This window comes from Bos indicus x Bos taurus, chromosome 29 (assembly GCF_003369695.1).
Source record: "Bos indicus x Bos taurus breed Angus x Brahman F1 hybrid chromosome 29, Bos_hybrid_MaternalHap_v2.0, whole genome shotgun sequence".
NCBI lineage: Eukaryota > Metazoa > Chordata > Mammalia > Artiodactyla > Bovidae > Bos > Bos indicus x Bos taurus.
The window spans coordinates 5,316,317-5,330,032 of NC_040104.1; the positions used below are offsets into that span (position 1 = coordinate 5,316,317).

Sequence of the window (13,716 nt, forward strand, 5' to 3'; positions counted from 1 at the left end):
AAAACTCAACATTCAGAAAACTAAGATCATGGCATCTGCTCCCATCACTTTATGGTAAATAGATGGGGAAACAATGGAAACAGTGACAGACTTTATTTTTTGGGGCTCCAAAATCACTGCAGATGGTGATTGCAGCCATGAAATTAAAAGACGCTTACTCCTTGGAAGGAAAGCTATGACCAACCTAGACAGTATATTAAAAAGCAGAGACATTACTTTGCCAACAAAGGTCAGTCTAGTCACAGCTTTGGTTTTTCCAGTAGTCATGTATGGATGTGAGAGTTGGACTACAAAGAAAGCTGAGCACAGAAGAATTGATGCTTTTAAACTGTGGTGCTGAAGACTCTTGAGGGTCCCTTAGATTGCAAGGAGATTCAACCAGTTCATCCTAAAGGAAATCAGTCCTGAATATTCATTGGAAGGACTGATGCTGAAGCTGAAGCTCCAATACTTTGGCCACCTGATGGGAAGAACTGACTCATTTGAAAAGACCCTGATGCTGGGAAAGACAGAAGGCAAGGGAGAAGGGAACGACAGATGATGAGATGGTTGGATGGCATCGCCGACTCAATGGACATGAGTTTGAGTAAACTCCAGGAGTTGATGATGGACAGGGAGGCCTGGCATGCTACAGTCCATGGGGTCGCAAAGAGCCGGACACAACTGAGTGACTGAACCGAACTGACTGGACTATAACCCGCCAGGCTCCATAAGTTATTTAAGTGATTCCACACTGAACATTTGCAGTTGCTTCTGATTTTTTCCTCCTATAAAAATGCTGTAAAGGAACTTCTAAAAGGCAGCTAAAACATGTATAATGGAATACTACTGTGTGCTAAAGAGAAATGAGCTATTAAGCCGTGAAAAGGCACGGAACAACACGAAATGCATATTAGTGTGAAAGAGGCCAGTGTGAAATGGCTGCATACTCTGGTGGAGACAGTAAAAAGATCAGGGGCTGCTGGGGGCTTGGGAAGGATGAATGAGTGGAACGCAGAGGATAGTAAAATGATTCTACAGGATAATACGGGACTTTCCCTGGTGGCTCAGTCAGTAAAGAATCTACCTGTAATGCAGGAGACCTGAGTTCCATCCCTGGGTTGGGAAGCTCCCCTGGAGAAGGAAATGACAACCCACTCCAGTGTTCTTGCCTGGAAAATTCTATTTTCCAGGACAGAGGAGCCTGGCGGGCTACAGTATATGGAGTCCCAAGAGCTGGACAGGAAATTAGCGATGGACTAAACCACTCACCACCACAGGATAATACAATGGTGGATATGTGACATTAAATCTCTGTCAAAACGCATTAAATGGTCATGGATACGTGGGAACTCTCTGTACACTCCTCCCCCCATTTTTTCTGTGAACCTAAAACTGCTTTAAAAAAAATAAAGTCTGTTGGGACTTCCCAGGCGGTCCAGTGGTTAAGACTCTGCACTTCCATCGCAGGGGGCTAAGATCGCACGTGCCCTATTTATTTTGGTGTGGCCAAAATAAATAAATTATAAACATCTCAGTTATTCCAAGGTGGGCTATGGGTGATTCTGCTCTGCTTAACCACGATCGCAGGGTCTCCAGCCAGAACCCACCGCCTCTGCAGAGGCTTCCTTATTTGATGTCCCACCATGAGAGTGGAGAAGATATGCATGCATTTCGGGTGACGGGTTCAAACCCCACAGGGCCCAGCTGTCCTAGCAGGGTGCCCGCTCCATGCGGCCCTTCAGTGGAGAGCACAGGGGACCCACGCCGGCCTGGAGGGCACGCATCTCCTGGGTTCCTGGCCCCTTCGGCTCTGGGGGAGTCACAGGCCTCAAAGGGGCAGGCCCGTTCTCTGTCCATCAGCGTCTCTCCACAGTGAGGGGACAGGGCCTGGATTCCCCTCAAAAGGCCCCCTCCCACTTGAGGCCCATGAGACTCTCCAGCTGGTGTGGTTGCTCCCACACCCACTTCTGGGGCAACACAGAAAAGTCTTGAGCAATCAGCAAACCCCATCACCCTCAGCCTTAGTGGCTGCTTTAGAGATAAATGATTGGTTTACGCTGGGCAAACGGGCATCAGCCTGGAAGGGGTCTCCTAGGAGCCACCTGTCCTGTTGTGGGGGGAGTGGCCAGCCAGGGAGGGAGCTCAAGCCCAGACGGGGCCTGGAGGGGCTGTGGGACCCCAGGAGTGAAAACAGGCTTCCCGGTCCTTCACCATCTCCCTGAGTTTGTCAAACTCCTGTCCACCGAGTCAGTGATGCCATCCAATCATCTCATCTTCTGTCGCCCCTCTGCCTCCTGCCCTCAGTCTTTCTCAGCAACAGGGCAGGGTCGTTTCCAAAAGAGTCGCCTCTTCACATCAGGTGGTCAAAGTATCAGAGCTTCAGCTTCAGCATCAGTCCTTCCAATGAATATTCAGGGTTGATTTCCTTTAGGATGGACTGGTTTGATCTCCTTGTAGTCCAAAGGGACTCTCAAGAGTCTTCTCGGCCACAATTCAAAATGCAGGGAGAGCGGGAATTACTACTCCAGCGGGACAAATGAGAAAACTGAGGCTCTGAAAAGGTGTGTTGCGCCGCTCACCGGCTCCAGGAGCACAGTGTGGTTTTCTCGTTGGGGCCAAGGCCTGTCCACTTTGGGACACATGCCCCTCTGCCAGCCTTGGGCGGTGGTCAACCTCTCGCAGCCCCTGAGGCTCACAGGTGCCCTCGGCCAGCTGCAAAGGCTCCCGCAGGCCTGGTGCAGGCATGTTTCCCTCCCTGCGTGTTTCCCACCCCCAGCAGCCTGGAACAAGCCCAGCCTCCGGCCCCCCAGCTGCCCAGAAGGTATCAGGAGAATAAATCTTGGAGCCCTGTACTCGTGCCCTCCCCAAAGGCTCCTCGGAGGCCAGCGGGAAAGGCCGGAAAAAGTGCAGGCTCAGGACCTCCGCGAGGAGCATAATTCAAATTCCTTCCCCCGGGTTTCATAACAGAGGCCGGCTGGTTTCCTTAAATGGGGAACTCGCGGGCCACCCCGCTCCCAGAGCCCGGCCGGTGCGGACGTGCTCGTGCAGGGCCTGGACACTGCCAGAGGCCCCGCCAAGCTCCACGGAGGAGCAGCGACTTCCGAGGCAGAGCACTGCGCAGAGGGCAGCGGCTGGTGCGGTTGTGGTTGGGTCTTATTTTAGGGAAGGGCTATTTTGCATTTTAAAGAGGGGGTTGGGTTTCAGCCTGGCTGCAGCTGGAGACCCAGGAGCCACCGCAGCCCCTCGTGGGCTGGTACAGGCATGCGCCCCATCGCCCGTCCCCGTGCGGGGTTGATGTCCTCCCAGCCCCAGAGCCTCGGGGCCAGAGGGGCCGCTCTGCCCCCCACAGGGGCACCTGATGCTGGCAGCAGAGGCGCCTGGCCTGGGCCTGTTCTTGCCATGCTGAAATGGCCCAAGTCCAATCCCCGGGGTCTGCGGGCCCTTCTGCCTGTGGGGCTCTTGGTCACATGCACCCTGGGTGGACGTTAGAACCGAGGACCCTCCTAATGACATCTGGGGCAGTATCCCTTCAGCAGAGGAGGGAGCCCAGCTGTGAGGCAGGAAGAGGACGTCACAAGAAGACACAGGGAGACGGGAGAGCCTCCCACGGGGCTGGGGCGGTTGGTGGTGATGCCCCCTGCAGCCTCACGTCTGTGGCCGGGGCGGAGAACGACACCCACTGTCCCAGGACTCAGCTCAAGCTCACACCAAGGGCCACCACCAGGCCAGTGTTTAGCGAGGCTGGGGTGCTGCCCGTGGTCCCTCCGCACCAGCCTAGAGTCCTCCCCTGCTGGGCAGCGGTGCTTAAGAAGACAAAGAAGGCACTCATGACCTTAACCACACCCTAGACAGCCAGCCTAGGATCACAGTGCAGGGTTCTCACCCTGCTGAGGGTGACACTTTGCAGCATCATTTTCGCTGCATCACGCATCAGACACATTACCAGGGAAGGAGGAGCTTAGGGGGAGAGACTGGGGCCTCAGAAATCCTGCCCAAGGTGTCAACACCAAAGTCAACTCTGCCCCCAGGGGCAGGGGTGTGATCCCAGCAGGACCTGAGGAGAGAATTCAAAGGCAAGATCAGAAAAGGTTTCAATTAAGACAAGCCAGAGCCAGAGATGGACCAACTCCTGTGGATGCTACAGGAAATGCCAGCATGGGTGTGAGCATGAAGCACAAAGCACTTCTCAAATACCAAGCACCTCCTAACCAAGCACCAATACCTCTCAACTGAGTACCAAGCATATCCAAAACAAGCACCCAGTACCTCCCAACTAACCACCAAGCACCTCCAACAGCACCAAGCATCACCCAACCAAGCACCAAGTACCTCCTGAGTACTTCCCAACCAAGCACTAGCACCTCCCAATTGAGAACCTTCCAACCACACCAGATACCTCCCAACTGAGCAACAAGCACTTCTCAACCAAGCACCAAGCACCTCCCAACTGAGCACTTCCCAAATAAGCACCAGCACCTCCCAACTAAGCACTAGGCACCTCCCAATTGAGCACTTTCCAACCACACCAGACACCTCCCAACTGAGCACCTTCCAAACAAGCACCAAACACCTCCCAACCAAGATGGCAAAAGGCTGCAAGGAAGAGAAAAAAGAGAAGTCTGTGCACAGATGTGAAGACTACATTTCAGGAGGGTGGGAGGGGCATTTTCAACATAACAACAGTGACCTTTTGTTGACGCCACAACCATTCTTGGTGTCCATGACGTGGGGCAGGGTCACAACCCTGTACAGATGGGGATGCCAAGGCACAGGGCAGCCCTGCACCGTCCTCCCTTCTTGTCTAAATCCAGATGGTTCCAGCTTCAAAACAGACCCCCCACTACTCAAGCCCACTACCTCTAATCCATTCACCCCCCCACCCACTGGTCCAGTCCTATCTGCCTTCTCTTGCCAGGAGCACAGTAACAGCTGCTAATGTAGTTCCCAGCTCCCACCCTAAAGTTTCCCCTCGCTCCAAGAGCCAGAGAGAGCCCCTTAAGCATGAGTCAAACCAGTGACCCTTCCCCTCAAAGCCCGTCCTGCCCACCCCCACACCCACCCTTGCCACAGGCCCAGGACCCTCACACCAGCTGCTCCCTCTGCCCAGAAAGCCTTCCCCCAGGTGTCTCCTGGCCTCATCTCTTCATGTCTCTGTTCAATTGCTACCAAGAGACGCCCCCGGCTCCTGACCAACAGCGGGAAGGCCCCACCTCCCCTCCCTGTGCCTGCGCCTTGCCGCCCCCTCCCCAGTGGCACACCACCCTCTCGGCATCCCCCCAGGGCACTGTGAGGGCCTCGAGGCTGCTCCCCTCAGCCTCTCCCGCTGCTGACGGAGCCCCCTCTTAGCCAGCGGGACTCAGCCACCCCAGCCACGATGACCCAGAAGACAGTCAATGACCCTCTGTGACCCCTGCGGCCACACTGCAGGATGGGAGAGGCCTGAGGCAAGGGCTGTTTCCCAGGCAACGCAGAGACCCTCCTGGAAGATGAGCCTGGCCCCCTGGTGGCTGGAGCGGCTCAGCCCTCCTCGGAGGGTGAGGGGCCTAAAGATAAGTCACCGCCTGGCATGCCCCCCACCCAGGATGCTGGGGCAGCCTCGGGAGCAGGGACACCGGGCTTGTCCCCCTGACCTCGGCCAGTCAGCTACCAGGACAATAAATCTGACGCAGCCACCCCAATGTGTGTACACACTGACACAGACACACGTGTGCTCACAGGTGCACTCAGAGGTGCACCCAAATAGGCACAAACACACATGCTCACACCCTCCAGCCCACACTTTCCAGCAGTGCATGCACACACACACACATACACTCAGCTTTTACACAACCCAGCAGCTCCAGAGGCACCACGCGTTCCTGGTATCAAGAGACAGCCGAGTGTGCCTTCTCAGTCAACATGCGGAGAAGCCCATGGAAGGAACTTTACTCGGCCACTCAAGTGCCCCCCCTCACCCAGCGTGCTCCCGGAGCTACCCAGGCACCCGCCCTCCGCCCTCATTCCACCCGTCCCAGGTGGGCTGAGAGGTCCCTCCCACCCTGGCTGCAGGCAGGGCAGCGAGCACCACCCCTAGGGCAGCGGAGGGCATCAGGACCAGAAACCAGGGTCCTACTGCGTTTCTGTTCAAAAGATGCCCGACAGCCGTTTCTGATGAGCGGACAGCAGAGGAGCGGGCGGACACAGCCGTGCGCTGGGCGTGGCCAGTGGGCGGGCACCAGGCTTGATGCCGCCCAGCTAAGGGTGTGTCCTTCCCAGGCGGTGGGAAGACAGGGAAGAGGGCCGCGGGTGACTGAGCCAAGAGCTCCCGCTAGGAAAGCCGGCCACGAGCATGGCCTGGAGGGCAGCTTGCCATCTCCCCTCCATCCCAGCCTTCAACTCTGCGTACGTCCTTAGTTTTCCCGCCACTCACAACACCCCACCTGGAACTGGGGCTGGGCCCTGAGCCTCTGCGGATCACGTGAGCTCAGCCAGACCACGAAGCTGGCGGGAGCAGAGGGCTTCCAGAAGACACCAGAGCAACAATTCCGCAAGTTCCACATCCGGACGGGGAGTTTCACTTTTTCCACCGTGTTCAGCTGATGCAGTCACAGAGAGGGTGAAAGGTGTGGGCTCTGCCTGGCAGAGCGCCCAGACCCTCTTCCAACACTCACACGTGCACCCGCTCACACACACACACCCACACACCCACTCACACGCGCACCCACTCACACACACACCGAGATGTTTAACAACTCAGATCCACGGCCAATCACATCAGTTGCAGCGAGTTTAGAAAAGAAACACATTCCAGGGTGTTTCAACAAATTCTGCAGGGTGGACTCATTTTAAGACTGCGGGTTTCCTCTGAAAAAGGTACTTGGTCTCAAGTAAATTCAAGAGGGAAATCATGGCCCCACCCACCCCACCATCAGGAAAAGAAACTGATGCTGGGAAAGACTGAGGGCAGGAGGAGAAGGGGGCAGCAGAGGATGAGATGGTTGGATGGCATCACCGACTCGATGGACATGAGCCTGAGCAAGCTCTGGGAGATGGTGATGGTCAGGGAGGCCTGGCGTGCTGCCGTCCACGGGGTCACAAAGAGCCAGACATGACTGAGCGACTGGACAACCACCACCATTGCCCCGCCCCCGCCCAGGGAGGTGAGGTGCTGGATTTACCCGTGTGCGGGGTCCAAGGCGATGGCCCGCGGCTGGTCAAGATCTTGCCAGAAGAGGACCTTCCGGGACGTCCCATTGAGGTTGGCCACCTCAATGCGGTTGGTCTCCGAGTCCGTCCAGTACAGCTTCTTGCCGACCCAGTCGCAGGCCAGGCCGTCGGGCGACACCAGGCCGGAGATGACCACGTTCTGCACGGCGGCGCCCGTCTGGTTCAGGTAGGTCTGCTTGATGGCCTCCTCGCTCACGTCTGTCCAGTACACGGCTCCCTTGGAAAACTGGAAATCCACGGCGGCCGCGTCCTCCAGGCCGCTGACCACGATGGTGGACTCTACCTTGACTCCGCCGGCATCCACCAGCCGCACGTCCCGGCGGTTGGCAAACAGGAGGAGCGGCGAGGCTGTGGGACAGAAGCAAACCGTGAGGATCCTGGCTGAGCTGCAGGCTGCACAGCCCGGGACGGAGGGCTCTGTGCCTGGACCACCCCAGGGCCCCTACCCGGCCTGTGCCCAAGGCTCGCAGCTCCTGCCTTCCATCCCCGGCCACTGCCGGGAAGCCACCTGGGTGGGCCCAGCACTCGTTCAGAGGCTCTTTCAAGGCAGCTGTAGTTACTGAAATCACCAAGGGCTGCCGTGTGTGCCCCCTATGCCCGCCAGGCCCCAGCAGCCCTTCCTGCCACGCCTATCACCTTGCCCACAGATGCCACCACAAGGCCACACTGCCAGGGTGCACACCGGCTCACATCGTGCCCCCCCGCCCCTGCAGGTCAGAGGCCACGCAGAGGGCTCCAGGTCAGGACCGCCCACGAGGCTCTTCCACTCCCACCATTGCCGTCGCCACGTTATGCCACATGGCAACAATCAAACAATGCGATGTTACCGCTGTATCCAAGCTAGGCATCCTGACATCCTGCAAGGAGGAGATGGTCCACGGAGAACATCTGTCCCGAATCTCATCCCTCCCTGCTCCGAACAGGTCTGAACAGATAATAAAGAACGTGGGTCGTCACAGACCGACAGCTCTCTGCTGGCCACACACAGCACGTGGGGCTGAGTGGGCTCCTCTCTGAGTGCCCTGAGCCCTCGGTACAGAGGCCTGGGCTGTGGGTGATAGCTGGCCCATTTTACAGAAGGGGAAGTTAAGGCTTCGAGAGGAACGAAGTTCAACAGCACACCAGAGGTGCCATACTCTGGAACACTCATACTCAAGTATGCTGCTTGAGTGCATATATTTAGTTTACAAAAATGTTAGGTACCTCAATAAAAACGTCTTTTTAATTAAAAATGGAAATTAACCATTTTCCCAGCTGCTACAGCATGCCAAGGGGCCCGGTGGACCCTGCACTCCAGGAGGGCTAACCTGCCCGTCTGAAGAACACCCCTGCCCTGCCCAGGGCCGGCACAGGCAGCTGCTCTATAAATGCGTTTCACCCTCCCTCCCCCTACCCCCTAGCATCCCAGCTTGAAGATGGTCGGTCGCTTCTGCGCTGAGAGGGAAGAAGGAAAAGGATGGGCGGCCCAGAAGGGTCCGGAACCCCACCATCAGCCGGAGGCCCGGGGAGCAGAGAGGCAGTGACACCCACCACTGGAGGCCCGGCCGGCAGTCAGGTGCCCTCCAAGGGTCAGACACTGGCCAGTTGGAGGACAGTGAGTGAGGGGGTGACAGCCCAGATCCGGGAAGGTCCAGACCTTCAGAGGAGGAAGAATCGTGAAGGCCAGAAGCAGAAGTGGGCCTTCGAGGTTAGATCTGGAGGCCTATGCGGGGAGGCAGCAAAGCCAATGCCAACCAACCCCCCACAGCACACTCAGGGCAACAGGACCCCCAGGGCACCTGCCCATTCATCGTCACCAGGGTCGTCCCGGCCACTGGAGCGCAGGTGACTGGTAATCCCACCCTGCCAGCATTGCTGGATGTGCCCAGGTTCCCGAGATTCCTCGCGGCAAGGTGTCCCGCTCATCCCCTCTCATCCGGCCAAGATAGGACCTGCCGGGTGGTTCCTAACCTCCTGGGGGTCACAAAGCTCCCCGATAAGCTGATCCTCTCCCCAGGGACAGACACACACACAGGTACGCACACCAAGGCCTCATGGCCTCCCCCCAACAGGGTGAACCCAGCCCCAGCCCGAGGATGCAGTCTTCACTTCCTTCTCTAAATTAGCAAGTCTGAGGACTTCTCTGGTGGTCCAGTGGCTAAGACTCCACACTCCCAGTGCAGAGGGCCAGGGTTCGATCCCTGGTCAGGGAACTAGATCCTACGTGCCACAACTAAAGATTCTGCATGCCTCAACTAAGACGCAGCACAGCCCAACAAACGAACACTAAAAATGCACACACGCACGCATGTGAAGTCACTTCAGTCACGTCTGACTCTTTGTGACTCCATGGACTGTAGCCCTCCAGGCTCCTCTGTCCATGGGATTCTCCAGGCAAGAATACTGGAGTGGGTTGCCATGCCCTCCTCCAGGGGATCTTCCCGACCTAGGAATCAAACCCGTGTCTCATGTCTCCTGCATTGGCAGGTGGGTTCTTTACCACTAGAGCCACCTGGGAAGCTCTGAACACTAAAAATAGACAAATTAGCCTCTCCGGGCGACTATCTCAGAAGAAGGTAAGCTCCCCGATGCCACAGGTATTCAAGTGGACATTGGTGACCACAGATAAGGGACGAAACTCACCTGACATCCGCATCAAGGGGTGGACGGCCCACACACGGGGAGTCTCAGACAGGAGATTTTCCAGCCCCGAGGGGAAGCTCTTTGGAGGGAAAGACCCAGGAGGCATGTCACCAGCCCCAACTGTCGGCCAGAAATCCAGTAAGTAAAGCGTTACCCGAGGCAAAAGTCCCAGAGAGGGACTGGGAGCCGGAGCTGGGGAGAGATGGGAAGGAAGCCGCCCCAGGGAACAGAGAATCCTAGTTGCTCTGCTGTTTCTCCCCAAACTGGAAAGACCACATTTTCACCACCATTTACACGCTGGGCTGCTCAGGTGCACCTTTGAAAGGCCGCAGATGATGTCAGGGGGTGAGGGGGGGGGACGTTCAATTTTCCGTGCCTTCCCAAACGGAGACTGAGGCGGGGAGCCACTTCAGAGGGCCAGGGGCCAGCAGGCTCTTTCCAGGAGGACCAGCTCCTGCCTCGAAGATGGTTGGAGACCACCACACACTCAATTCCTAAGTCTGCTTCCCTTGTGGCTCAGCTGGTAAAGAATCCACCTGCAGTGCGGGAGACCTGGGTTCGATCCCTGGGTTGGAAAGATGCCCTGGAGAAGGGAAAGGCTACCCACTCCAGTATTCTGGCCTGGAGAACCCCATGGACTCTGTAGTCAGTCCATGGGGTCGCAAAGAATCGGACATGACTGAACAACTTTCACTCACTCACTCACTCACTCACTCTCCGGGTCAGCTGGGGAACTCACAGCGATGGGGGTCTCTGTGAGGGGGCCGCCTGCCCGCCCGCCAGCAGCACCTACCCGCCCAGGGCTCCTCCTAGGGCCTGGGAAGCCCTGGATAATGCGGCCCCAAGCTTAGCAGGGGCTCCGGCTCGTCACGGAGATGTGGCTTCCAGGGTAGGGATGCTCCTACCCCAAGGGAGGGAAAGGCTGAGGCCTGGGCAGGATCAGAGCACCCAGGCGAGGGGCTGGGGTCCAAACAGGCAGTCCTAGGAAGGGATGTGCTGGGCTGAGACCGGAACCAAGCCGGCCAGCAGGCTGGCGGCAGAGTGTCATAAAGCCCATGCCAGCCTGTCTGAGACACACAACAGAACCAAGAACCCACCCTCGTGCCTGGTCTTACGTGGGGGGAAAAGACAACCAGAATGGAAGGTGAGATGAAGTCAGTTGTGGTTTGGAGAAACAGGGCCGAGTGAAGGGTCTGGAGTGGGTGCTGCCGTTTCACGTAAGATGGTCAGCGTGGCCTCATTGAGCAAGTGACCCCTGGACAAAGACTTGAAGCGGGAGAGAGGCAGAGGGAAGGCATCCCGGCAGAGGGAATGGCTGGTGCAAAGGCCCTAGGGTGAGGCCTGGGGGAGACGGCACATCACGACGAGCTCCCGCCCAGGTGATGTGCCCACAGGCCCAGGACCTGGCAGGTCCGAGTCCCAGGTGCACATGCCCCAGGTGAGGACTGCGGCTCTTAGAAGGGTGCCCTGACCTGGCCCAGGCCGCTCCGGGATGCTCTCTTACCAAGTGGCCCAAGCTTCTGGAGCCGTGAGGGGAAACAAGGAGCGTGAGGAGGGAGAGGAGGGGAGGGCAGACAGGCTGAGAGCCAAGCCTCCGGCCCGGCCATGCTTGGGCCACCAGGACCCCCTCGGGGTCGGTGGAGAAACAGACGCGGCCACCTGGCGGCCACAGAGGCAGGAACAGCCCTTTCAGGAAATGCCTCGTCTGCTGGTATTTAGGACCACAACCGTTTCAATGCTCTCCCCAGGGATCAGCCTCGCAGGACCTTATCCCAGGGAACACCTGAAGGAAGGAAAACGTCCTAGACACAATATTTGCTGCAGTCTTCCTCATAAGAAAAAAATAAACAAATAAAAAGCTCCAGCGTCGGGTACCTAGGCTGTTCTCTCAGTAGAAAGTTGTGTCCGTTAAAGCAGTAAGACAATGACTGCAGTGACACCAGAAAAGGTGTAAGAAATGTCAAGTAACACACACACACACAACTATAAGCCCTGGTTTGTACTTGAACTGCAGGTATGAGAAGGCGCTAGGTGGGAACCAAGGCTGAACTAGAGACTGGACGATGGACACGACTTAGCCACTGAGCACAGTGAAAGGTGATTCTGTTGAGTTACCGGATAATTATGTTTAAATGGTTGGTTTATTATTATTATTTTTTTAATGTAGCCATTTATTTGGCTGCGCTGGGTCTTGGTTGCAGCATGTGAGATCTAGTTCCCCGACCAGGGATGGAACCTGGGCCCCCTGCCTGGGGAGCACAGAGTCTTAGCCACTGGACCACCAGGAAGTCCTTATGTCTTTAAATGTTTTAACCCCAGGTTCCACGTATGTTGCTATGGCATTCTCTGTGCAAGCATATATATATATATATTTAGGACCATATATCACAAGGATACATAGCCCAGGGCAGCTCTCCGAGTGAGAGACCTGGAGCCAGCTCAGGGGAACGGCTGAGACCTGGGCCTCTCTGAGCTCAACGTTCTGTGAAATGTGGGTCATCAGTGTACCCCCACGTCGGAGACTGTGAGGCTTCAACAGAACGATTCACACAAACCCTCAGCCCAGCAACAGCACGTTTTAGGCACTCAATAAACACCGTCCAGGGACTTCCCTGGTCGTCCAGTGGTGGAGACGCTGTACTTCCAGTGCAAGGGGCGCAGGTTCAATCCCCGGTCAGGGAACTAAAATTCCACCTGGCAATGTGGCATAGTAACCAAGGACGTTTTTTAAAAAATACATATATATACACCAGTCAGGGCAGTGCTAGCAACTGTAGTTAAATGTTTCATTCATCCAGTCCTGCTACAAAGGAAAGTACTTAGACTCAGGGAGCCTGGTTCAAACCTCAGCCTGACCTCCAGCTGGGAGACTTGGGGCCAGATGTTTCATCTCTGCTCTGAGCCTGTTTCCTCATCCATCTAGCAGGAAACAGTAACTACTTTAAAAAGGCCCCACTGGCCCCTGTTGCTGTGATGCAGAGCCTCCCAGCGAGTCCTCAAAGGCTACCCCCTCCCCGAGCCACGTGACCAGGCAATCCCACTCCTAGCTCTGTGCCCGAAAGACTGAAGTTAGAGGGTGATGACAAACACCTGTGCACTCAGGCTTGGTGGGTCAGTGGTAAAGAATCCAGTTACTCATTCAGGAGACACGGGTTCGATCCCTGGTCTGGGAAGATCCCACGTGCCACAGAGGGACTAAGCCCGTGTACTACAGCTACCAAGCCCGCTCTCTAGAGTCCAGGCCAGCTCTGTGCGCCCTACGGCCTGTGTGCTCCGCAACAAGAGAATCCACCACAATGAGAAGCCCGCGCACAACTGGAGAGTCACCCCTGCTCCCTGTAACTAGAGAAAAGCCCGTGCTGCAACAAAGCCAAAAGTAAATGAATAAATAAAATTATTTAAAAAGATACTTGTACACGCATGTTCATAGAAGCAAGACTCATAATTGCCCAAATGTCCATCCACAGACAAATGGATAAACCAAGTGTGCTCTGTCCACACAATGAAATATCATTTGGCCATAAAGGCATGGAGGACGGACCCAGGGCACAGCACGGAGGAGCCCTGAAAACATCGTGCTCTGAGAAGCAGACAGACACGAAAGGCCACACAGCATAGGGCTCTGGTCACGCGAAAGGTCCCAAATCGGCAAATCCATACAGACAGACAAGAGAGTAGATTAGTGGTGGCCAGGGCTGGGGGACGGGGGCAATGAGGCGAAATCACTTAATGGCTCCAAGGTTTCCTATGAGAGTGATGGAATGTTCTAGAACTAGACGGTGGCAGCTGCAACCTTGCAAATGCACTCTGTGCATGCTAAGTCGCTCAGTCGTGTCCGACTCTTTGCGACCCCATGGACTATGGCCCTCCAGGCTCCTCTGTCCATGGAACTCTCCAGGCGAGAAC

General features: G+C 56.2%; 1 protein-coding gene across 5 annotated transcripts in view; it reads right to left on the reverse strand.

The window, feature by feature from the left end:
* The window catches only part of LRP5 (LDL receptor related protein 5), a 123,815-nt gene that overhangs the window by 80,114 nt on the left and 29,985 nt on the right, over positions 1-13,716 (reverse strand). For all 5 annotated transcript variants that reach the window (XM_027532741.1, XM_027532739.1, XM_027532742.1 and 2 more), the window contains exon 2: positions 7,140-7,536. In XM_027532741.1, coding sequence (XP_027388542.1) covers positions 7,140-7,536 — 397 coding nt within the window. The remainder of the gene's footprint in view (positions 1-7,139; positions 7,537-13,716) is intronic.